We start from the raw sequence: 25,299 nt of genomic DNA on the forward strand, positions 1-25,299 counted from the left end.
GATAAACAGCAAGGTCTTACTGTAGAGCTCAGGAAACTATATTCAATATCTTGTAATAACCTATAATGGAAAAGAATCTGAAAATGAATGCAGATGTAGAGATAGATAACTGAATCACTTCGCTGTACACCTGAAACATTATAAATCAACTATACTTCAATTAAAAATTAATTAATTTAAAAAAGATATATGTCTACTTCAAAAGTTATCACAGGGACTAAATGAAGTAACACATCAAAAGCATTTAGAGTAACAAGTACACAGTCAACAAACATCAACTATATTATCACTAGTACAACACACTACATACATACACATCCAGGTACATGTATATTATCATTACAGGATATGATGGTGGGGCTCTCTCTTGGTCAGGCTGCAGTTCCCAAACGTGGGAGAACATAACAATAAAATGCAATAAAAGAGTTTTATTATATCATCCAAGCAGAGCTGGCGAAATAGATGGCTAAAAGCCAGGCTTGCGGTCCCTTAGCTCAAGGGTCAGCACCTTTTTCTGTAAAGGTCCAAGTAGCAAATATTTTCTACTTTGGAAGCCTTTGGGTCTCTGTTGCCACTTTGTCGTCTTACTGTGAAAGCAGCCTTAGATGGCATGTAAATGAGTGTGGCTGTGCGCCAATAAAACTTGCCCTGTGGATTCTGAAATTCAAATTCCATATACTTTTCACTTGTCATGAAATATTGTTTTTCTTTTGATTTTCTTCAACCATTTTTTTTTCCTTTTGGCCGTACCACGCGGCTTGCAGGATCTTACCACCTACCAGGGATCAAAACCGCACCCCCTGCAGTAAAAGCCTAACCACTGGACCGCCAGGAAATTCCCTCTTCAACCATTTACGAGTGGTAAAAAACACTCGTAGAAGCACTATTCCCAATAGCCAAAAGGTGGAAACAGCCCAAATGTCTGTCAACAGATGAGTGGACATACAAAATATGCTATATCTATCTGTTACCCAACCAAACTTGGGTCCAAGCTATGGTGTGAGTATATTATGAATATTTACCACAATAAAAAAATTATAAATTTTTATAAACCTTCAATAGCTTCCTATGGTAACCACTGAAGTTCTGCAAGAAGTCTTTGTGAGAATTAGAGAACAATGCCCCCCTTTGACACCTGCAGCTTAACTCAGGATGAGTTTCAGTATCCCCTTATTCCCCTAACCAAGCACTTTTCTACCGGATGCAAGTATATACAGAAACACTGGCTTCCCATTAAGGTTAGAAAAAATCCCAAGTTTTCACCATGGTTTGTCCCTGTCAACCTCTTACTTCTCTCTTTTCTCTATTTCAGATCACTTTGACCTTATTACTAGTTCTTGATTTCACCAAGCTCATTCCTCATACCTCCATAAAGCGGTTTAAAAAAAAAGGAGAAGAAGAAGGAAATCTGTCCCATGTCTGACTTCATTGCCTGAAATTCCACTATTAGAGAGTCATTCCTTTGGCTAAAAGCATTTCTCATCCAGAAAATACTGGGTACTGATTCAACAGCCTCCTCAGAGCCTTTTCACGTGCCATTTCCTCTGCTTGAGACACAAGTTTTTCCTTCCCGCTTTCCATGGTGCACTCTCTCCATTCACTCAGGGTCTCAGTTCAAATGTCAGAGATGCTTCCGTGGCTGCCTGATCAATAATAACCACCCACCACCATCAAGATACTCTCTACCCTGCTACTCTACATCCTTTTTCTCCATGAAGCTAATCTCTAAGTAAACTCAAGATGAGGCCGCATCTTTGCTCAGCTTTTTCTCCTGCCCCTTCCTGCTTCCAGAGGTCAGTGTGTCCAGGGAAAGAAGGGAGATGCAAATTATATAGGGCCCTGTGGGTCATCCTAAGGGTTCAGCCTGGTGCCTGGACTCTATGATATTGGTTGTGCTTTTGCAGAATGGATTGGAAATTGGGGAGATATTACTGGAGACAAAGAAAGTGATGATACTTTAAATGACTTTAAATCAGCCACAGCAGGTGTAAAATGCCACGCCAACATCCACTGATTAAATCCCCTTACTCCATGGCTCCCTACCTCCTGCAGTTTAAATCTCAAACTTGTAAGCCTGGCCTGGAGTCTGCTCTTCCAGCCTGGTCGGGGAACAGTCTAAGCAGAAAGCTTAAAGTCGGAGAAGGCAACAAGGGGGCAGCACACAGCTTCAAACTGGTGAAGTGAGGACACAGTGGGGAAGGATTCACGGGACCTGATCCCCTCCTGCCGCATCTCAAACAGCGTGCTGGGTCCCCGAGGATAGGATTTCGTCAACAGTCCCCATGAAATGTAATGGGGCCCCAACATGAAAATCCACCGCAGGAGTAAACCTTGGGGGGTGATGGATATGTTGATGGCCTTGATGGTGGTGACGGTTTCGCAGGTGGATACGTATCCCCAAACTCATCGTGATGTATACACTCAACGTGTATCATTTTTCATGTCAATCATACCTCAGTAAACTGGGTTTTAAAAGAAAGAAAGAAAATTTGCCCTGTGCCTGATTTCATTGGCATTCCACCATTAGAGAGTCATTTCTTTGGCTTAACTTTATCTTCCAGGAGATACAGGGTACTAACTGAGCCCTGGAAGGGATTAAAGAGGCAGAGCCTTTGGACCACAGTAAAAGGCTCTGGGTAGAGCCCGCTGCACCTACAATAGGTGCCTCCTCAACAGTATAAACACATGCTTATCCTTCAAAGACCCAGATCCAACCTCTCCTTCTAAGAAATTCATCCCTCTAGGCTCCTCCGACTCTGTGTTTCTCCCTCTTGCCCCACCCACAGGAGGCTGTGAGTGTTTGTATCCAACAAGACTCTGAAATGAGACCTCTATGGATCCCTTCCCTGTGCTTTTGGGTGAATGAATCGGGGGTGGGGGGAGCGTACCCCTGGGCAGTGTGATGATGCTGCAAAGCCAAGAGCATCAGGGGCCCTTTCTGGTGCCCAAACCTAGGCCCATATAGACAGGTTTGTGAACAAGCACACACCACACACACACACACACACACACACACACACACACACACACACACACACACACACCCCTACCTTTCTCTGGTCTCTCCTCCCTGCCCTAAGCAGGGATCCAGGTGTCAGCCAAAGAGGTTGGGGCACTACTGCTAGTGTCCACCAGGGGGCAAGCTTGGCTTAACTTTGTAGCTATCTGCCTTTGTGATGCCCTCGTGTGTGTGTGTGTGTGTGTGTGTGTGTGTGTGTGTGTGTGTGTGTGTGTGTGTGTGTGTGTGTGTGTGTGTGTCTTTGTGATGTTTACAAATGTTTGATCCAATGGGTATCTGTCCGATTTCACCTGTGGACGCCTTCATTGGAGTTAGTAAGGTCCCAGGTCTGGGTGTATGAGTGAATACGTTTGAGGTGTGTTATCTGTCAGTCTGTCTTCCTATTTCAGGTACCGTCTGTTATGTGTTTGGGGTGTGTTTCCGTGCCCGGCTGAGTAGACATATGTCTCCGTATCTATCGCTTTATACGTGCACCTGTGAATTGCAGGTTGAAAGGAGGTGTCAGTATTTTTACATCCGTGTATGTGTTTCTGTTGATATTTCAGTCCGTTTTGGTGTTTGGGGAGGGGAGTATTTGGGTCTGGGGTCTGTCGGCCTGTCGCAGTGCGGGGGAGTATTTCTGTGTCGTGCATCTGCTGTGGATGTGGGTAGATCCTTTTTGTCTGTCTGTCTGTCTATGACCACCTGTGAGTCTTCTTGCCGGTCTCTCTTTGCCGTATTTGCCCGTCTGTGTGTATCTGGGGGGCTGTGTTTCTTCATGACAGTCTGTGCATGTGCTTGGCCTATTTTGTGGGTGTATCTTCACAAGGGGCTTTGCATCCATCATGTGTGTTATGGGTTAAATTGCACTCCCCCCACAAAAAAACAAACTCACATGTTGGAGTCCTAACCCCCAGAACCTCAGAATGTGACCTTTCTTAGAAATAGGGTCTTGGCAGATGTGACGAGTTCATTTGAGGCCATGCTGGAGTAAGGTGGACCCTTCATCTGGTATGACTGGTGTCCTTATAGGAGGGAAAAATTTGTTTTGTTTTGTTGTGGCTTCGCAGCCCTCGGCCCTGAACGCATGGAGTCCTAACCCATGGACTGCCAGGGAATTCCCTAGGAAGGAGAAATTTGGGCACAGACAAACGCATACAGGGAGGACACCATGTAAACACTGGAGTTTTGCTACCACAGGCTAAGAAAACTCCCAGGAGGTAAGAGACAGAGATGCCTGAAACAGATTTCTTTCTGGCGTCTTCAGAGGGAGCGCTGCCCCACTGAAAACACATTGATCTTGGACTTCCAGTCTCCAGAGCTGTGAGACAATACATTTCTATTGTTTAATTAAGCCACTCAGTTTGTGGTACTTTGTTACAGCAGACTGAGCGAGCTAATACAGTGTGTGTGTGTGTGTGTGTGTGTGTGTGTGTGTGTGCGTGTGACAGCCGGATGTAACTCACGGCCAGCACCAGAGAACTTCCGAGTTAGGGCATCATGGGGTTGCCCTGTGTTCTTTTGAACCTTTCTCTGCCGGTATGTTCGGGTGACAGCTGTTCCCCGGATCCAACGTCTCCAACCATCAGCGGGCCACTCCAGGGCACACCTGAGGCCCCTCCTCCACCAGCCAGCAAGAGGTGGCCTCCTCCAGCAGAGGTCTGCCTGGTCCCTCTGGGGGCACATAAGGAAGCAGGTCCAACCACTTCTCCAGACCCTCACTCTCTCCCTCCCCCTCTAAGCAGAGTTAATGCTCATTTGCACATTCCCCGAAATTCCTCCCATTTTTCTTTCTTTTTAAATTGAAGTATAGCTGATTTACAATATTGTTAGTTTCAGGTGTACAGCAAAGTGATTCAGTTATACGTATATATACTTTTCCATTATGGTTTATTACAGGATATCGAATATAGTTCCCTGTGCTGTACAGCAGGACTTCATTGATTATCTATTTTATATAAAGTAGTTTGTATCTGTTAATCCCATACTCCCAAATCGTCCCCGCCCCCCATGCTTTCCCCTTTGGCAACCATAAGTTTGTCGTCTATGTCTGTGAGTCTGTTTCTGTTTTGTGAAGAAATTCATCTGTATAATTTTTTAGATTCCACATATAAGTGATATCATACAGTATATGCCTTTTTCTGACTTACTTCACTTAGTATGATAATCTCTAGGTCCATCCATATACACACACACACATCTTCTTTATCCATTCATCTGTTGATGGTGCATCCCAATTCTTAGAAGGACACCAGTCACATTTGATTAGGGTCCATCCTAATGACCTCGACCTCATTTTAACTCAATTACCTCTTTAAAGAACCCAACTCCAGGGCTTCCCTGGTGGCGCTGTGGTTGAGAGTCCGCCTGCCGATGCAGGGGATGCGGGTTCGTGCCCCGGTCCGGGAAGATCCCACATGCCACAGAGTGGCTGGGCCCGTGAGCCATGGCCACTGGGTCTGCGCGTCTGGAGCCTGTGCTCCGCAACGGGAAAGGCCACAGCAGGGAGAGGCCCGCGTAATGCAAAAATAAAAGAACCCATCTCCAAATACAGTCACATTCTGAGGTCCTGGGAAGGTTAGGACTTCAACATACAAATTTGTGGGGACACAGTCAACCCATAACTGCCAGTGTCACAAAAGTGAGTGAGGGGACTTCCCTGGTGGTCCAGTGGTTAAGAATCCCCCTTCCAATGCAGGGGACGTGAGTTTGATCCTTAGTTGGGGAACTAAGATTCCACATGCCATGGAGCAACTAAGCCGCGTGCCACAACTGGAGAGAAGTTCACGCACCACAACAAAATATCCCGCATTCCGCAACAAAGACCCCGTGTGGTGCAACTAAGACCCGACACAGCCAAATAAATAAATGAAGTGAGTAAATGAATGAATGAATGAATGATAGAACGGGCTCTCTGGCAGGTTCTGGTTTTGTTCCAAGTATTCACTGCCTCTCCCTGGAAGAGGAGTAAACCTTTCTGCCCTACTGATGCTACTCTGGGCCATACGACTTGCTCTGGCCAATGAAATGTCTTCTTGTCATCTCCAAGAAGAAACATTAGGAACAACTGAGTGGTCCTGCCATCTCTCTTTTCCTTCTGCCACAAGCCTGACACATCCCAAGGCTGGAGGTCTCCAACAGTGTGATTCCTGCAGCACCTTCTCTTTCCAGAAACTTCTTCTTCAGCAGAGTTGAGGCCAATGTGTGAAGGAGCTGTTTGTGAGATGTTGGGATGGGGAGTCATTTGTTACAGCAGCAATACTCAGCTCAAGGTGACTGATACAGGTCGTGTTGTGCTGGGGCTTAAAGGCCCAACCGAAGACCCCCCAAGACCAGGGTTAGAACTCAAGCTCAAAGTTCAGCCTGGGGCTGGAGGACAGTGATTCAAGACCTCCAAGAATAAGTCCATGACCTCAGCCCCATTGACACCATTGAATTAGACAACCCAGGTAGCCACCTTAGGTAAATTCATGGCATGGCTCAGGAGGAAGTTGCGGGGGAGGGCAGAAGCCCCTCCCCATAATCCCTGACCCTTGGAACTCCATTCCCTCTCCAATACCCTGTTTCCAGTTTCACAGCCCTTCAAACACGGAGCACACGTCACACCAGACTCTGGATCCTGCACCTGGCCCAGTGTACACAGGTGCTGTCTGAGCACTGGCTTACCTGGGGTTGGGGAGAGAACCAAGGAAATGATTAGGTCCCCACCAGCTACTGGAACAATGGTTAAGAAGGTGAAGAAGGCGGCTTTACACTTAGACACAAACTAACTATGCTCTCAAACAGGTGATTTAGCTTTCTCTGGTTCAGAAAGGTGAAGTCACTTTTCCAACATGTGACAGCTAACTTTGTAAGAGCAGAGCTGACCTTCGAATCCTCCTGGAACCTTGGCCAAGACGCTCAACTCTCCAAGAAGCTGGTTGTGAGATTATATTAGATAACGTCTGTGAAGAGCTTACTATCGTGGTACCAGGCATCGTTGAATGTTCAACATGAGGGCTGCCTCCATCATTAGGGGAGTGGAGTAATATTCACAAGTATTAACTATTTTCCATCAAATTAATATATTGCCCATGGGCCCTCCTCAGCCTTGGCCACCATCATTTTTTTCCTCCTAACAGTTATTCCTGCAGGAGATTTACCAAAAAAGCACCATCCTGGCTTTCGAACTTCAAAAGCCTAATTAAAGATGCTTATTCTTGGGTTTTGAGCCCCCACCATCTAAGCCCTCAAGGGCTCTAGATAAAAGTCTGGCCAAAGTGGTTGCCAGGGGACAGTGGGAGAGGGAAAAGGGAACTGATCGCTCCATAGGGACGGTTTCCCTTTTGCAAGATGACAATTTCTGGAGATTGATTGCACAACAGTATAATATTCATCCCACTGCTGAACTGTACAGGTAAAACAGGTTAGGATGGTAAATTCGATGTTACGTGTGTTCTGCCACCATTTTTTAAAATAATAAATTCTATTAAGTAAAAAGAAAGTCTGGCTATAGATGCAGAAAAGCATTCAGGCTGAGTCCATTTTTCCTGCAACAAAATAGATCATGGTTTCCCAGTGTGGACGGGAGGAGTTGGATGGGAAAGACAGTTAAACTCAGAGACAGGTCCAGAGATGCATCCCTATATCCTATTAGCCCAACGCCAGTCTAAACAGCTTCAGAATCAAGTGAAATCTGAGACATCGTCCTCCCAAAAATATGCAGATATATGCAAATCCTGGATTTTCTTTCAGAGGATTCAAAGCTCCTCAGGGATCCACAGACCACTGGTAGGACCCATGTGCCTTTGACCAATGGGTTCAAGATGTCTAAAAGATAGCCCCAAATTACAGGGCACCAAACAGAAGCAAAAACACTGGAAAGGCATTTGGATTCTCCATGGAATGGTCATTAATCAGATTAAGCAGAGCTAAGTCTTGAAGTCTGACAAAAATAGGGGCTCTGCCGTTCTGTGATACCAGATGAGGACTAAAGTTTCCCTGGAGCCCCCCGGACCCCAAGGCTCTACGGAGTTTCCCCACACCCTGCATGTGGCAGCATCCACTGAGTGGGCATGGCTGCCAAGGACTGTGCAGACCCTGTCAGCATCCCACCCATAGTGCCCCAGTACTGACAAGGTCCCTACAGGTCAGTGCTTCCAAATATGCCTGTGGTTCTCTGGCCACCAGAGAATGTACTGCCTATATAAGAGCAGCTCTCAAGCCGTGACAAATGGAAGTTGGTGGATAAATACCCCAGCTCCCTTGCCTGTCAACTCCAAGGCTTGTTCTATACTGACTTCCAGAGGTCCTGAATAAAGAGGAACCCCCATTGCCCAAAGCTGTGACCTCATCCACGCTCCCTGTGTCTCCCTCCCCTTCCCATCTCTCTTCCCTGCTCCATCCCAGCTGCTTCCTCGGATCACCTCCCAGATAGATTTTGCACCCTCAAATCCTTGTCTCAGGCTCTGCTTCTGGAGCAGCTCAACCTAAGACAGTGACTGTATAATTTATCATCCAAACCAGGACACTTTGGAGAATGAAAAGGATCGTGGTTAATAACTACACTAGGGCAATAGCCAGGACTGTCCTGGGGAAACCAGGATGTAGAGTCATTCCACTCAGCAGTTAAGGGGAAAAAGCCAGATGCGCTGCGTGAGCCAAGAGGGATGTGGAAAATGCAGAGGCACCGAAGATGAAACAGAAGCAATTACGTCTCAGCAGGAGGCAGTGATGGAAGATAACCACCAAGAACCAGCAGTCTTTGCAACACTCCAGCGCCAAAGCCCCTGGAGTTGAGACATGACCTTGGAGAGAATTGACTCAGGAGACCCAGATTCAACTGAGATGAAGGTTTTTACCACTTAGCAGAACTGGAGAGGCTCCAAATAGTAATTGTGTCCTATTACAGAAAAAAAAATGAGAGTTCCATGTTTGTGATCTGGAATCTGTGAGCATAAAATTCTTTCCTGCCACGTGGGGGTCCCATTTCCTATTTCAGGTTTTCTTTTAAATGGCAGAGAAAGGTGATGGAGCCGGAAAGCAGGAATTAGTGAGGGGGGCTTTTGTCTGTGTCCCAATGCCCTTGCCCATCTTTCCCTTCCCAGGTCTGACACAAGTCCATCCATTCATCATTTTATTAAAAGCGGTTGACTTGAGCCCTGCCTTCTCGAGGGGACCCAAGAGGAAATCAGTGTATTATAAATTAACCAAGGCAGGGCATCATCCCAGGAGGCCTGCCAGCTGGGCGCTAGCCCTCCACAGTCCATCCCGGACTCTCAGCCCGCCAGGACCTTTCACAGCCCGGAGGCCCGCTGCCTGCTCATCCCAGGCTCAGAGTCTAGAGTGTCTCATCGCTCTGGCAATGTGCCAAAGCTCAGCAGTACTCAGAATAATCCTCTTCCACATAGTTGGAGGGGAACCAGCCAACCTGGAAAGAGACAGGGAAGTGGTCAGGGCAGCCTCTGCACGTTCTCCCACTGTTCCTCGACACACCAGGAAGGTTCCCTCCTACCTCAGGGCCTTTGCACCTGCCATACCTTCTACCCCAGAACGTACCTCCCCTAGATACACCCTCGGCTGACCACTCCCACCTCCTACAGTCCTTTACTTACATGTCACCTTATCAGTAAGGGCTTCCTAACCATCCTATTTAAAATTGCAAACCCCATCCACCCCAACAGTCCTTATCCCCACTTCCTGCTTTTCCATAACACTTTTCACCATCTAATTGATTATATATGTTACTTATTTATGGGCTTCTTGTCTGTTTCCCCTCCCTTCACTACAACAGGCCAGGGATTTTTGTCTGTCTTATTCATCACTGAGTTCCAAAAGCCTAGAATAGTTCCTGGCACACAGTAGATACTTAATAAATATTTGTTGAAAATATGGATGGATGACGTAAGAGGGAGGAGATATGGGGATATATGTATATGTATAACTGATTCACTTTGTTATAAAGCAGAAACTAACACACCATTGTAAAGCAATTATACTCCAATAAAGATGTTAAAAAAAAAGATGGATGGAATGATGGATGGATGGATGGATAGATGGATGGATGAAATGATGGATGATGGATGGAATGATGGATGGATGGAATAAAGGATGGATGGATGAAATAAAGGATGAATGGATGGATAGATAGATGGATGGATGGATGAATTCTTTACAGCTCAAACCTTCCTAAACATCCCAAAATCCCCCCTCAAGCCCTAACTCTTCTCTACCACACACTAAATTTACCCTCCAAGGTTCCTAAAACTGTTCACCTAAGCAATTATTTAGGTCACTTTTCACATGTTTCCCTCTGGTAGAATTGAAGCTTCTAACCAGTGTCTTTATCTTCATTCAACAAATATTTTTTGAGAAACCAATACAAGCAAGGCAGTATTCTAGAGGCTAGGAATTCATCAGCAGATGAAATAAAGAATACTTTCTGCCTTATGAGACAAAAATAAGAACCAGACAGAAACTTTTTTGAGAAAATTTAAGGTCCCTCCTGAAAGTCCAAATTCAGGCAGACAAAAGTTCACAAAAGGCAAAAGCGGTTGGTCTCAGTTCTGCCTTTTCATGCATTCAATAAATATTGATTGACATACTATGTGACAATCAGTGTTCCAGGCACTGGTGATACTGCAGTGAACAAGATAGAAAAATCCCTCCCCTCGTGTTCCCCAAACATGCCAATCACTCTCTCATCCCAGGGCCTTTGCACGTGCTGGTTCCTCTGGAATACTTTCCCACACCTCCCACCACCCATGACCTAACTCATCCCTCAGTGATCAGCTTGGTCTCTCAGAAGGCGCCCTGACCTGCTCCCAGGATGAGCTGGGGGTTCCTTGGGGGCTCCCAAGGTGCCTTATGATTCCCCATCTCAATCTCAACCACTCACTGTTGTAACTGCATGGTTACAGGTCTGTGCTTCTCACCAAACTATGAGTTTCAGGAGGGCAGTGATTGTACTGTGCTCATTTTTGTCTCCTCGGCACCCAGGTAAATGCCCGACCCATAGTAGGTGCTCAATAAATAAATGCAAGGCGCATAAATGAAATCTGTCCCTTCATCCCTTCCTACCAGGGAAGCCCTTCACACGAGCCCCTGCCCACTCACTCCACTCCATCATCCCGTAGAGCTTCACGAGAGCCAGCTCACCCCACACCCTTTCCCTGGGGCTGCCAAACTCTGCCCCAACTCACCCGGCCATAGATCTCCCCTCGCCACCAGCCCTGCTGCCCCTTCTTGTTAAGGATCTTGATGATGTCACCCTCTTTGAGGGACAGCTCTGATCGGTCCCGGGCGCAGAAGTCATAGCGGGCTTTGGCTGTGCCAAAATACTTGGTGCTCCCTGCTGTGTGGGAGAGAGCAGAAGTGGGAAAGGGCCCTGGAGCAGACACACACCTACCGTCTGGGGGCAGTGGGAGGACAATGCTCTAATAGACCAGGATGAAGAAGGGCTCCTCACTGCTTCCTTCCACTGAGTGTTGGGTGGCCTGTGTTCTGAGTGTACATAGCTGTCTTCCCAGAATCATCCTTCTAGCCCAACCAGCATCCAAACTTAGAAAGTAATACCAGTTATGATCTTTTAAATGTTACATATATTCATAGTGAAAGAAACAGAAGAAAGATGTGGAAGTTCTCATTCTAGATAATATTAATTATACTAAAGAAGTCCAAGGGTTGAAAAAAGAGAGGGAGAAAGATAAGAAAGGGGAAAACTTTCCAAAGTACAATATTAAGTGGTATTGTAGACTATAAAGTTAATTTGTAGTATTTCTGCAAATAGGCTAAGATTGAACATCCACATATTCACTGGGATGAATAAGTAACTTGCAGACAGATAGAAACATTTATTTGATTGGGTGATGAGAATAGGGATAATTTTGGTCTCAGTGTCCTAATGTTATGCTGGTGTTGCTTTTTCAAAAATATAACTTTTGAAGTGGTGAATTGTTATTTTATTGGTAAACATTTTAACAATAATTAATTTTAAAATCCCTCTTAAAAATTTTTTTGGACATGTATGTAAGAATTCAGAAACTCCACCACCCAGGCAACTTTTCTGCAAAACGTACTCCAAAATGCACTCCAGAAAAATAAAATCTGAATCAGAATAAGAAATTTTAAAAATAAAGGAAAACACAGAAAACAAGAAATATAGACTGTCTAGATAATTCTTGATATTGAATTTGCAAAGTGAAATGCAATGGTGAAGGAAAAATTCCTAAAATATAAGGTGTGATTGTTTTCATTCATAGCAAACCGTAGCCTACATTCCAAATAACTTCAACAAACCAGGTGAGTAAGAGATACAAAGGAAAAGGAAAGAAAGAGCGTACTAAAGGTCTTGCCTTTCTGTGGGAGGTTATTGATACTAATTCATGCCTGATATTGATACAAAAATAAAGGCTTAAAATGTATAGGTGAGAACCCTTCTGGTTCCTAGTGTCCTCATCTTCCCAAATATGAAAGTAAACTCTTTCGTCCAAGTAAATGGATATGCAAATCTCTCAAGAGCAAAGGGACAAACTGGAGGTGGGAATTAGCTCAAGCTGTTTCACAGATAGGACTTTTCTATGCCCAGAGGAAGGAATGTCCACGGCATCCCCAAACTTTCCCTCCACAATGGGAAGGAGCTGGCACAGCAGGCCCCCAGCTGGAGACAGCCTACCTGGTGGTTTGCTGATGGCTCTCCTCTCAGGCTCCTTGAATGGGAACTGCAGGGTGGTGTCCAGTGACTTGAAGCAATCCTTCAGAGAATTTTGTTGGTAGAATTCTACGAGCTCCTGCAAAGAAAACAGCAGGACAGATGCTCTCCCAGAGGGCCAGCCCACAATGGGGACACAGCTGAAGGAGCCACATCCAACTCCTCATGTGAAACAGGTCCTCCTTCTGGCCTCTCTGGCAAAAGACACCTTGAATGCTCCCCACGATGGGGAGCTCACTCTCTTCCTGGTCAGCCAGGACCATTTTATGGTGAAGAAATCACATTGTCTCAAGACAGTTCTCCTAACAGCCAGTTCATTTCATGATAAATTTACCAAATAATCAACTTGCCTGATGACCAGCTCACCAAAACCAACCCTCCCTGGGTGTCAAGAGCACTATTTTTACAAATAATTGTAATAATAATAAATGCTGTTTACTAAGTACCTACTGTGTGCCAGTCAGTGTGCAACCACACATCATCAAAATCTCCTAATAATCATGGGAGGTGAAAACATTGATGAGTCCCCTAGTTTATAAATGGAGAAACTGAGTCACAGAGAAGGCTCGTGCAGGGTCCCACAGCCGGAAAAGGACAGATCCAGAATTCAGTCCCAGGACAGGCAATAGAGTGTAGCAGCTAAGAGCTGGCCTCTATAATAAATTGATCTGAATTCAAGTCCCAGATGTGTTGCGTTTAAGAATACTTCTTCCACAAACGCTCAACCTGATTCTAACAGTGGGGAAACAGTCAAGTCAACATTAACATTCTGCAAAACAAAATGTCTTATGTTTTGGAGTTCTAGACTTCAAAAGTTGCAAAGTCATGAAAGACCAAAGAAATAAATAAAAGACTGGGGAACTATCGCAAATTAAAAGAGACACTAAGGAGATGAAAGGAATGTGTGATTCCCCTAATCATATCCTAGGGGGGAAAGGTTATAAAAGACATAATTCAGGCAATCAGGGAGCTTGGAAAATGGGCTGTGTATTATTATAATAATTTTGTATCAATGTTCAACTTCCTGACTGTGATAATGATACAGTAGTGAGGCAAGAGAATGTCTTTGATAGTCATGCTAAAGTACTTATAGGAAGGGTCACGATGCCCGCAAATTACTCCTAAATAGTGCAGAATAAATGTGTGAGTGTGTGCGCAGAGAGAGAGAGGGAGACAGAGAAAGCCAAAGAGGAAGAATATTAGCCATCAGTAAATCCAGGTGAAAGGTCCACAAATATTCATGACACTATTCCAGCAACATTTCAGTAATGTTTCAGAAATAAAAAATGGGGGCAGGCAAAACTTTCAGAGTAAAAAGTTTGGGGGCAAAATAGATTTGTGGAATGAGTGAACAGTCCCTCATCTTTTGGGCAGTCAAAGATCCATTGGAGGCTCAAGTGAAATTTGAGATACCTTCCTCCCCCCAAAATGCAAATATATGCAAATTTATGGGTTTTCTTTCAGAGGATTCCCAGAATCCTCAAGCATCCACAGACCATGGCTAGGATCCGTGTGCCTTAAACCAATGGGCTTAAGATGTCTAAAAGACAGTCCCAAATTATAGGGCACCAAATAGAAGCAAAAACACTGGAAAGGCATTTGGATTCTCTGTGAAATGGTCATTAAGCAGATTAGGCAGAGCTAAATCTTGACATCTGACAAAAATAGGGGCTCTGCTATTCGGTGATACCAGATGAGGACTAAATCTCAGTTTCCCGCATGTGTGAAACGGGAACTCAGAGAGTGAGTTGAGCGGATGACGTGCAGTCCTATCTATGATATGTTTGGCACTCGGTCAGTGCTTTGTACATGTTCACTGATGCTACTGTTGTTTTTGTTGTTATTCTTCTTCTCCGTGTTGATGATTAGGAACATGAGTTTAAAGCCAGTTGCTCCATAGTGCCTCTTGGAGGGGCTGTTCTGAATGTAGGAAAGGGGGTCCCAAGGTGGAGCTTCAGAGAGGGTCCTACCTAGATTCTAGAAGGCTGGGTTTAGGGATACATTGGCCCTTACCATAAGCCCCCGGAAAGCCTTCTTCTCTGTAATCCGGTACAGTCCTTCTGCTGTCATGATTTTAATATGCTTGACCTCAACATTATACCTGGAAGCAGGGAAAGAGAGCGAGACGGTCACTGGGTCCTGAGTCTGGGAATTCAGTCCCATCTCCTGTCGAGTCTCAGCCCCATGCTACACACCCCCAACCATGGAAGAAGCGTTCTTGGCTACTTCAGGGAGGGGGCGACCACTGGAGCCCGACAGGATCCCTTCCCTGGAGCCTTTGCTGCTCTAAACCTTAATTTCTTGCTCCATATAACAGGAATCATCTTCCTTGACCCACGGAGTTGTTGAGAAGTCAAAAATACCTTATAAAGAAAGCACTGCTGTAGAGTACATAGAATGAAATCTCCACTTCCACTCATATGAATGACCATAGAATCTAAAGGATGTGCGAGAAGGGATCCATTTCCACCAATATGGCGGACCACAGACTAGTAAGGAAGAGGCATGAATTAGCAGAAGTGGTTCTGCCAATATGAAGAACTAGATAACCAAAAAAATCTCCTACTCAAAAAACCCCTAGAAATGCCGTGAAAAAAATGCTGAGCTCTCAAAAATGTAAGGGAAATCCCCAGAGGCCAAAAATGAGGATGAAACTTAAAAGTATATGTCTTTTTACTCTTTTTTTTGTTTTGTTTTTTTCGCCACGCTACACAGCTTGGGGAATCTTAGTTCCCCAACCAGGGATCGAGCCCCAGCCCCCAGCAAGAGAAGCACAGAGTCCTAACCACTGGACCGCCAAGAAATTCCCGAGGAGCATATGTCTTAATCACATAGAAATATGAGATGAGTTACTGGATCCCTGTTGGGTAGAGAGTTGGCACTGAGACCCACCCACACCCATAAGGGTAGACTGTCAAAAAGCTACATCCTCAGGAAAAGAGGTGGTCTAGAAAAGCCCACCCATGAGCACAGCAGGGACCATGTGAAAGCTTGTCTCAGACCCAAAACAGAAAAGTCACCCTTGAGAATTCATAACCTCAGTCCTACCCTCTTATGGGTTTAGTATTTATTCTTAAACCACCTGTGGAGTCTGGGAAACTAAGGAATTAACCCAAAATATTTTAACCTGAAAAAGAAATGAACTTGTTGGTGATTCCCAACAGAAGCAAATGCAAAATCTCTGGGGACCCAGGCAGCAAAGATACCCACAGGGAAAGCCCCGCTTAAAATCACAAGACCCAGTGACAAAACCAACAAGGAAATAAGTCACCACAAGCAAGAAGCTGAACCCAAGAAACAGCAAGGCAGGAAAGCCGGGGTTTGCAAGACTTGGGTCCAGATTGCATTTCTGCCTCTTCCTAGAGTATGCTAAATGCCTCCTGGAGCCTCGCTTAAGAAGCATATCTCTTTCCTGTGGGTTGCCAGTCGAGTAAAAGAAATCAGAAAGATTAAAAACACCTAGGACCCTGCAGGAGCTCAATAAAAGATAACTATCGTGACTGTACATCTTTCTTCTTCCTAAGCACCTGCAGTGCCCAGGTCACAAGGGGAGATAGGTCAGGAAAGGAGGAATTACTTAATGCTGATGGCAAATTCTGCAGCATCTTTCACCCTCTGTCGCACCAAAAACGTCCCGTCCGAGCGGTTGGTGAGGATGCCTTCCGCCGCGGCTCGCTCCATGGGGCCCGCGTACCTGTCGAGATACACCAAGGAGAAAGGTCCACACAGCCCCTATGTTGCCCTATTGAGGCTGCTTTTCCCCCCAACCCCTGTGATTTCTTTTTAAGTGAATGACAGCCTGGGTCTAGCAGCGCCCTTAGACACTATAAACCTTGGGGGAGGCATTGGCCAGAGTCCCGAAGTGGCAGTGGCCATTAGATATCTGTAAGTCACACCCAAGGTTTCACCCCTGGATTGCAGGAGACAACTCGGTCCTTTGGGTGTGACTGTGTTTCCGTGTGACACAATAAGGAATATATATTTGGTTTCTGTGCCCCCCACCCTTTCCTGGCACGCAACTCCTAAAAGTTTCGGAATCTCCGACGTGATAAGTGTCTTTTTCTGTGCTAATGAGATGACTGGGGGCTCTTCGATAGCCTCAGGATGGGGGCTGGTGGCCGGAAGAAACAACCACGTGGTTAGAGGGTTGGAACTTTCAGCCTCACCCCACCCCTACATATGGGGAGAGAAGAGGGGCTGGAGGTTGAGTTCACTAATGGCCAGTGATTTAACCAATCTTGCCTACGTAATGATGCCTCAACCAAACCCCAACCGAACGGTTTTGGAGAGACTCCAGGTTGGTGAACACAGGGAGGTACGGGGAGGGTGCAAGCCCAGAGAGGGCGTGGAAGCTCCGTCCCCTTTCCCCATACCCTGCCCTGTGCATCTCTTCCATCTGACTGTTCCTGAGTTGAATCCTTTTATAATAAACTGGTAATCTAGCATGGAAACTGTTTCTCCAAGTTCTGTGAGCTTGTGTTAGCAAATTACCAAACCCAAGGAGGGGGTTGTGGGAACCCCCCATTTATAGCCGATGGGTCAGAAGTAGGGGTGGCCTGAGCTTGTGATTGGCATCTGAAGTGGGGGATTGTCTCGTGGGACTGAGCCCTTCATCTGTGGGATCTGATGCTAACTCCAGACAAACAGTGTCAGAATTGAATTGAATTGTAGGACACCCAAGCTGGTGTCTGGAGAACTGGAGAATCGTTTGATGTAGGAAGAAAATCCCACACATTTTGGTTTTAGAATTGCTGAGACTGTGAGTATAGAAAAACAGTTGTTGGGTTTTCTTTCTTTTACTTGGAATTTGGCATGCCTGGACAGGTATTTACTGAGTGTCCACTGTCTGTCCATCTCTGTGGTCACCAGGACGGAAATAGGGTGAGGAGAGTGAAAGATAGCCTCAGGTACAAAATTTAAAGGGCAAAAGCCCCAAAACTCAGACATCAAGATAAATAATAACAAGTAAAATAAGTAGTATTTTAATGCAGTATTTTTAAAGTGCAAAAACATCCGTAAAAGGAATGAAGTACTGATACATTCTACAACGTGGATGAACCTTGGAAACGTGATGCTGAGAGAAGCCAGTCACGTAAGGGCACGTACTGTATGATTCCACGTACATGAAACATCGAGAACAGGCAAACCCATAGAGACAGAACGTACATTAGGGATGGTCAAGGGCTGGGGGAAGGGGATGGGGGTGATGGTTAAGGTGACGGGGTTTCTTTTGGGGGGGGTGATGAGAATGTTTTGGAGCTAGATAGAGGTGCTGTTTGCGCACCATAGTGAATGTACTCGATGCCATTAAATATATCGGGCTGGCCAAAAAGTTCGTTCGGGGCTTTCCGTCCGGGGCAACCTGAACGAATTTTTTGGCCAGCCCAAGAGATGTGAAAAATAAATAGAGGTGTGACTAGGAATATTTTATGCTGTAAATGTAAATATATAACATAAATAACATATATTAATTATAGATAATATATAATTATATGTGATGTATCAGTGTGGACATGAATATATTTATGGCATAAATATAAGCATAAAAAATATAACTATAGATAACACAATTATAAATAATATATAAATATGAATGTGTTTATGCTATAAATGTAAATACATAACATATATATTAATCATATACTATATAATTATAGATAATATATGTGGGACTATGCATACATTTGTGCCATAAATTTAAATATATAACATAAATAATATATATGAACTATAGACAATACATTTATCATATAAAATATGAATTATTTATTATATACAAATACAAATATGTTTATGCTATAAATGTAAATATATAACAATATATATTAATTATATAATTACAGATAACATGTAAATGTGGATAGGACTATATTTATAAGGTGAATATAACATAAATAATGTATGTTAATTATACACAATATATACTATAGATAATATATAAATATGAATACAAATATATGCTATAAATATATAGCATAATATGCATTAATTTTATATAATACATAATTATATGATCCATAAATGTGAATATGTAATATAAACTTAAATATTAACATAAATGCCACTTTGGTTAATCTTAGGTCATGTAAATTTCACCTCAATTTTAAAAATAAGTTCAAAAAAAATCTGTGATGAGCAAAATGTCAAAATTTTAAATAAGGACAAGATCTGACTCTGCAGTTGCCTGATTCACCACAATTCACCTTTCCCTACTCCCAGCCCTATCATATCCTGTGTCTTTATTTACAGTTTCGGTATTTTGCTCATCACACATTTTTTTTGCCTTGCTTTCGATTTTTTAAAATATTGCATTAAAATAGTATGGATCTCGATGCCTGAGCGTTTTGGCACCCCCTTAAATGTTGCACCCAAAGTCAGGGTCTCACTCTCCTCAATCCAGTTCTGGCCCTCGTGACCTGGTGACAACATCTGGCAGGGCAGGGGCAGAGCGGGCACAGCCTCAGGTGACCACGGTTTAAATCCTGGCTCTGCCACCTAGTTGCTCTGTGACCTCGGGAACTGAGTTTGCTACTTTGAGCCCCAATTTCCTTTTCTGAAAAGAGGAGATAAAACTGCCCATCACAGAGGGACATTTTTGACAAACGGCAATAATGCAGTTGGTGCACCTCATACATGGTAGGCATTCACGACACGGGTGTGTTATTATGCCCTTTGGGTAATAAGGTCAGGCTTTGGAGTCAGCCAAGCTTGGGTTCGAATCCGACCTCCTTCACTTCCTCACTTGGTGATACTGAACAAATCACTTGTCCTCTCTGAGCCTCGGTTTCCTCCTTTGCAGAAAGAGAGTAAGAATAACACGTACTTCAAAGTGTTACTACCGGAATTGAATGTGTCCTTGAAGTGCTGACACACGGTCATAAAAACAATACCATAGCATGTCCGAATCTAAGATGCCAATGATTGTAAAATTCACTGTGGTTTCGTGGGCAATTACGAAATAAAAATTAACTACCCATAAAATTAAGCAGAAGACTCAGACACCACTCATTGTAAGAGCCATTCCAATGCCAGAGATGTTAAAACGTGGGGGAGAAAAATGTGTATTTTAGAATGCATGAAATGCAGTCGTAACAACGGGTGCTAATAATAACAGATAATAAAGTGCTTTTTGTGTGCCAGGAACAGAGCTAAGCACTTTCTAGGCTCATGGAAACCGCCTAACAGCCTTATGAAGCAGATATTATTCATCTGTTTTCCAGAGAGGAAAGCGGAAGCACAGAGAAGTTGAGTAACTGGCCAAAGGTCACAGAACTGGATAATATTGGAGTCAGGATTTGAACCCAGGTCAGTGGGCTCCAAAGCAACACTGAAAACCTCCATCCCTCACTGCTCTATCAGTAGTAGGTGCTTAAAGAAAGGGGGCGTGGGGGTGGGGAGAGGGAACTGCCATCGTATCATCACCATCATTTTCCTTCCGGTGAGAACATAATGTCCCAAAGTCAGGGACCTTCTTTTGTTTGTTCTCTCCTCAGCAGCCCCCAGCATAGGGCTGGAGCCAGCAGTTAATGCCCAAGGTTTGAAGAATGAATAACTGATGGGTTGGTAGCCCCCATCCCCACCCCAATGCCCAGCCCAGGCATCCACCCCAAAGCACCCCAAGTTGAAAATTTAAAAAGTGGTTCTACTTACCAGAGATGAACAGACAGGTCCTGAGGGGGACCCTGGGGACACAAAGACCAAGACTCAGGGCAAAGGGTCCAGCACGCAACAGGCTTCAGGGCACTACATTCATTCATTCATTCATTTTTTCCACTATCATTTATTGGGGGCCTGTTGTGCCAGGCACTGTGCGTTTCAGTGGAAATACAGTCCCAGAATCCAGGGGGAGAAATCGGTCCACCCTCAAATGAATCAGCTTTAAAGAGGCAGCTACGTTTGTAGGCAGAAATTGGAGAGACGTTCAGATCTTGGCTTCCGAAAGCCACGTTCCAATGAAAGGACCCAGGCTCCTTGGGAAAATGGTTGATTCCAAGATTGGGGCAGAAAAAGTACAAGAGAAGTCTGCTATCGTGCTAGAAAGTAAGGAAGGGCTCAAAGAATGATGGGGACATGTCGAAAGGACAGAAGAGCCAGCCTGGAGGGGCTCCCATTGGTCAAGGGTGGGACAATTTTAAAATAAAAATCCAGGAACATTTCCTGAGATAGATAACACACAGATACATAGATAGACACATAGAATATTGATTGATAGATACATAGATACACAGATAAATACAAAGATGATTATTAGATAGATACATAGATGATTGATAGATACACAGATGGATACATAACATAGACAGATGATTGATAGATACACAGATACATAGATACACAGATGATTGATAGATACAAAGATGATTGACTGATACACAGATACACAGATAAATACATAAATGATTATTAGATAGATACATAGATGATTGATAGATACACAGATACATAGGTACACAGATGATTGACAGATACATAGATACAAAGATGATTGATAGATACATAGATGCATACATATAGAATACCTAGATATATAGATTAGAAGAGACAGTTCTTCTTTACAATAGAATATCTGCTAATAACTTCGCAGGAAAGGATGGAGTTGGAAATTCATAATGTAACTCCACAGTGGAGAAATGACCCAAGCCAAAAAAAAAAAAAAGTCAAAGATATTTTTGGGAAAAGTATAAACATGTACTCTGGATTACATAATATATAATGATTTATATTAAATATACTAATTTATATAATAGTATAATGTCCTTGTTGAATTTCATGTCTTTAAAAATCATGCTATGATTATACAAGAGAAGGTTCCTGTTCTTGGGAGATATTCAGAGATGAAGGAGAAATACGTCTGTAAACTTACTTTGAAGTATCTCAGGAAAAATAAATAATAGACATTTTGAAATAAATAAATTGTGCAGAGAAAGATGATAGAGCAAATGGGACAAAATGTTAACAGGTAGTGAATCTGAGTAAAGGATGTATGGAAGTTCTTTGCATTATTCTCAGGACTTTTCTGGAAGTCTGAAATTAACATAAAATGAAAGGGACAAAAACGGGACTTTCCCTCTGCAGGCTCCTATGAGGTCTGTGAAGCAGGCAGCAGGGTCATGAGGGAGGATAAGGTTTGGGAAGAGTGGGGAAGATCTTAAGTCATCATCAGGAAGAGGGAATCAGGGGCTCCCCTGGTGGCACAGTGGTTAAGAACCTGCCTGCCAAGGCAGGGACACGGGTTCGAGCCCTGATCCGGGAAGATCCCACATGCGGCAGAGCAACTAAGCCTGTGAGCCACAACTACTGAACCTGCGCTTCTAGAGCCCTCGTGCCACAACTACTGAAGCCCGTGCGCCTAGAGACCGTGCTCCGCAACAAGAGAAGCCACCGCAATGAGAAGCCCGCGCACCGCAACGAAGAGTAGCCCCCGCTCGCTGCAACTAGAGAAAGCCTGCGGGCAGCAATGAAGACCCAACGCAGCCAAAAATAAATAATAAATAAATAAATTTTTTTAAAAAAAGATGAGGGAATCAGGGGAGCGGGGAGCAGGTGAAGAAGGACAGGGGCCGGGCAGAGTTGTGGACAGGTCTGTTCCCAAAAGCTGGGCAAGGAGGCACGGGGTGGGGAGTGACCCTGTAGAGGACTCTGTTCAGTGCCCCAGAAGGCAGGCAGGGGTTGGCCAACCTTCTAGACCCCTGCTTCTTCTCCTGATGATGGAGAGGATCTTCATACAAGAAAAAACAAAGAGAAAAGGACTGGTCATCTTTCCCAGAGTGGCCCCCACTCTGGGCTCAGTCATTGAGGTAGGGAGTGACCTGCCATGATGGACGGCCCCCTCCTGATCTCAGGAGCGTCTCCCCAACGCTGCAGAGGGTCGCGGGACCCTCTCTGAACTCCCCTGCCCTCTCTCCAACCAGACTTGAGACACTCACATGCACGTAGGGCTTGACCCTGTTACAGGGAAACCAGCCAACTTCATTGGTAGACGTATTCCTGCCCTAAGAAGATGGGAGGGAAAGATGGACAGAGAAGTTACAGGCATCCAACATGTGTGTCTTTCACCCAATGGCCACTCTGCTTGGCCATCTATCTCTCCATGGCCTGGATGCCCAGAGAGGTGTCAATCAGTATCAACTTCCTGGGAAGACCACCAGCTCAGAAGGGCCAGGCCAGCCCCAGAAATCCCCATAGACGTCACTCTCCCCAGAGCAGCCATGTCCAGTTGTGCCATGATCCCATTCCCAAGGTCACCTACACCCTGACCCCAAGCTCAGGTCCTTCTCCGTCACTCCCACAGCCCCAGCCTGTACCTCCCACCAGTTCTGTTCGGCTTCCGCCTTGGTGAGTTCCACAATGTCTCCAGGGCTGAGGCGTAGAAAAGGTCCGATGGCTCCAGGGGGTGGAGGCAGCCCATAGTACTCCTGGCACACCTCCATCTTGGGCAGGCCTGGAGGGGAGGGGAGGTGGTGATACAGTACGGCTGGTAGTCCGGGACTTTCAAACCTGAGTCTCACCGCTCACCAAGATGACGAAAATTAAAAAGACAGACAATACGGCAACACCAAGTGGGGGCGAGGATGTGGACGGAGCAACTGGGAGTCACCCGGATTTCTGGATTCTACTTTTTTGTTTTTCCTTGAAGAAGTTTTTCATATGAAAATACTTTAAATAATTTTTTTGGCAAAAACAGGGAGGGTGGCCACCACCCCGTAGCCCATTCCTACATGGCCGTAGGAATCCACTTTGGAAAACTATTTGGCTGTATCCACTAAAGCTAATTCCACTCCTGATAGATCACCAAGAGAAATGAAAACATAGGTCCCAGAGAGTCATAGACAAGAATGTTTACAGCAGCTGTCTTCACAAGAGCCAGAAAAATGGGCAACAAACCCAATGTCCTCAAGGAGATGGATACACACAGCACAAAATACAATAAGCAACGAAAAAGAACAAATGACTGCTTCAGGCAGCCGCACTCATATGCAGTAACTGAGTCCCTGCTGTACAAGTTCATGTGGATGAAGTTCAAGGGCAGACAAAACTAATCTATGATGATAGAGGTCAGACAGTGGTTCCCTCTGGGAGGCGGGATGGACTATAGCAGTGAGTATGACCAACACCATCCAGTAAAACTTTCTGCGATGATGGAAATGTTCTATACATTAATCTGAATGGCGGGTACATGGGTGGAAATTCAGTGAGCCATACATTTAAGATTTATTCATTTTATACACCTTATGGTATGTATTTTCTATCTCAATAGAAATATTTCAAAAAAACAAAACACAGAAATATTTCTATCTCAATAGAAAATTATATATTTATATATACAATGGATATGAGCAAGTGTATATATGTGTACATATATACGAACATATATGCATTGGCTATGTTTAACTATATATATATATATAGACTCACATACACTCATATATATTTCCTCCTATTGAGGACATTTGGGTTGTCTGGTTTTTGACCAATAAAGCTGATATATGCATTTTTGTATAAAGCTGATTTTATACATATGTATTACTATATTATATATATATATATATGTTCCTACTATTGAGGACATTTGAGTTGTTGCTAACTTTTGACTATTACAAATAAGACTGATGTATCTATATCTAGCTGTAGATATAGAACTACAGCTAGATATCTATGTATCCGAATAGATAGATAGATAGATGATAGATAGATCGACCTGAAACTGAATCTTTACACTGATTCTGTATGACTGTGAGCAAAGAGTTTATTTTTCTTGGCCACACCAAGTTCTTTAATAATGCCTTGCCGTCCTGCTTCCTAGCCTTCGTACATGCTGTTCCCTCTGCCTGGAACACTCCTGCCTCCTCATCTGTCTGACTACTCCTTACCCTCAAGTGTCCACTTTAATGCCACCTCCTCTGAGAAGCCTTCCCTGAAGGCTCAGATTCATCAGGTCCCCCGGTTGAATGCTCTGGAAAACCCTCTACTTCGCCCACCTCAACTGCAATGACTTAGCCAAAGTCTGTCTCCTGCTACCAGCCTGGGAGCTTTGCAAGGACAGGAAGCACACTGTTTTCAGTCACCATTTGCCCCAGACAATATATACAGTAGTTGCTGAATAAAAATCACGCATCACGACTATGATCCCACAAACATCATTAATATACACCAAAATCCAGCCTTTCCCCACTGCCATTGGCTAAAAAGAATTCTGGCTTGGCCAAACCCTGCATCTCCTGCAACCATCCAGTTGGACTACACTTTGCTGAAACTACTCCATTATGATAAGATTTTGTGATACAGAATCAGTACGAGAAGGGATGAGGTATGCCCAGCCAGCTAAGACTACAGATGGAGTTTGTCAGCGAGAAAAAAAAAAGGGGGGGCGGGGGGGCAGTGAATAATAAAAGTGAATGGGAGGGGGTGGAGGGATAAATTGGGAATTTGGGGTTAATGGATACACACTACTATATATAAAATAAACAACAAGAACCTACTGTATAGCACAGGGACCTATATTCAATACCTTATATTACTGGATCAATATAGTAATAAACTATAATGGAAAAGAATCTGAATATCTATAGATATATATAGATATATATATAGATATATATATAACTGAATCACT

General features: G+C 44.2%; 1 protein-coding gene across 3 annotated transcripts in view; it reads right to left on the reverse strand.

Annotated features, from left to right (window-relative positions):
* Positions 1–9,099: 9,099 nt before the first annotated feature.
* VAV1 (vav guanine nucleotide exchange factor 1) overlaps positions 9,100–25,299 on the reverse strand; it is a 51,010-nt gene continuing 34,810 nt past the window's right edge. For 2 of the 3 annotated variants that reach the window (XM_033854521.2, XM_033854519.2), the window contains exons 20-27: positions 22,991–23,127; positions 22,613–22,678; positions 20,337–20,368; positions 16,264–16,380; positions 14,700–14,787; positions 12,651–12,765; positions 11,179–11,330; positions 9,100–9,407 (exon numbers count right to left, since the gene is read on the reverse strand). In XM_033854521.2, the coding sequence (XP_033710412.1) occupies positions 9,354–9,407; positions 11,179–11,330; positions 12,651–12,765; positions 14,700–14,787; positions 16,264–16,380; positions 20,337–20,368; positions 22,613–22,678; positions 22,991–23,127 (761 nt within the window). In that variant the 3' untranslated portion in view covers positions 9,100–9,353. The remainder of the gene's footprint in view (positions 9,408–11,178; positions 11,331–12,650; positions 12,766–14,699; positions 14,788–16,263; positions 16,381–20,336; positions 20,369–22,612; positions 22,679–22,990; positions 23,128–25,299) is intronic. The other variant, XM_033854520.2, reaches the window with a different exon arrangement.

Source organism: Tursiops truncatus, chromosome 3, assembly GCF_011762595.2.
Source record: "Tursiops truncatus isolate mTurTru1 chromosome 3, mTurTru1.mat.Y, whole genome shotgun sequence".
Taxonomy (NCBI): Eukaryota; Metazoa; Chordata; class Mammalia; order Artiodactyla; family Delphinidae; genus Tursiops; species Tursiops truncatus.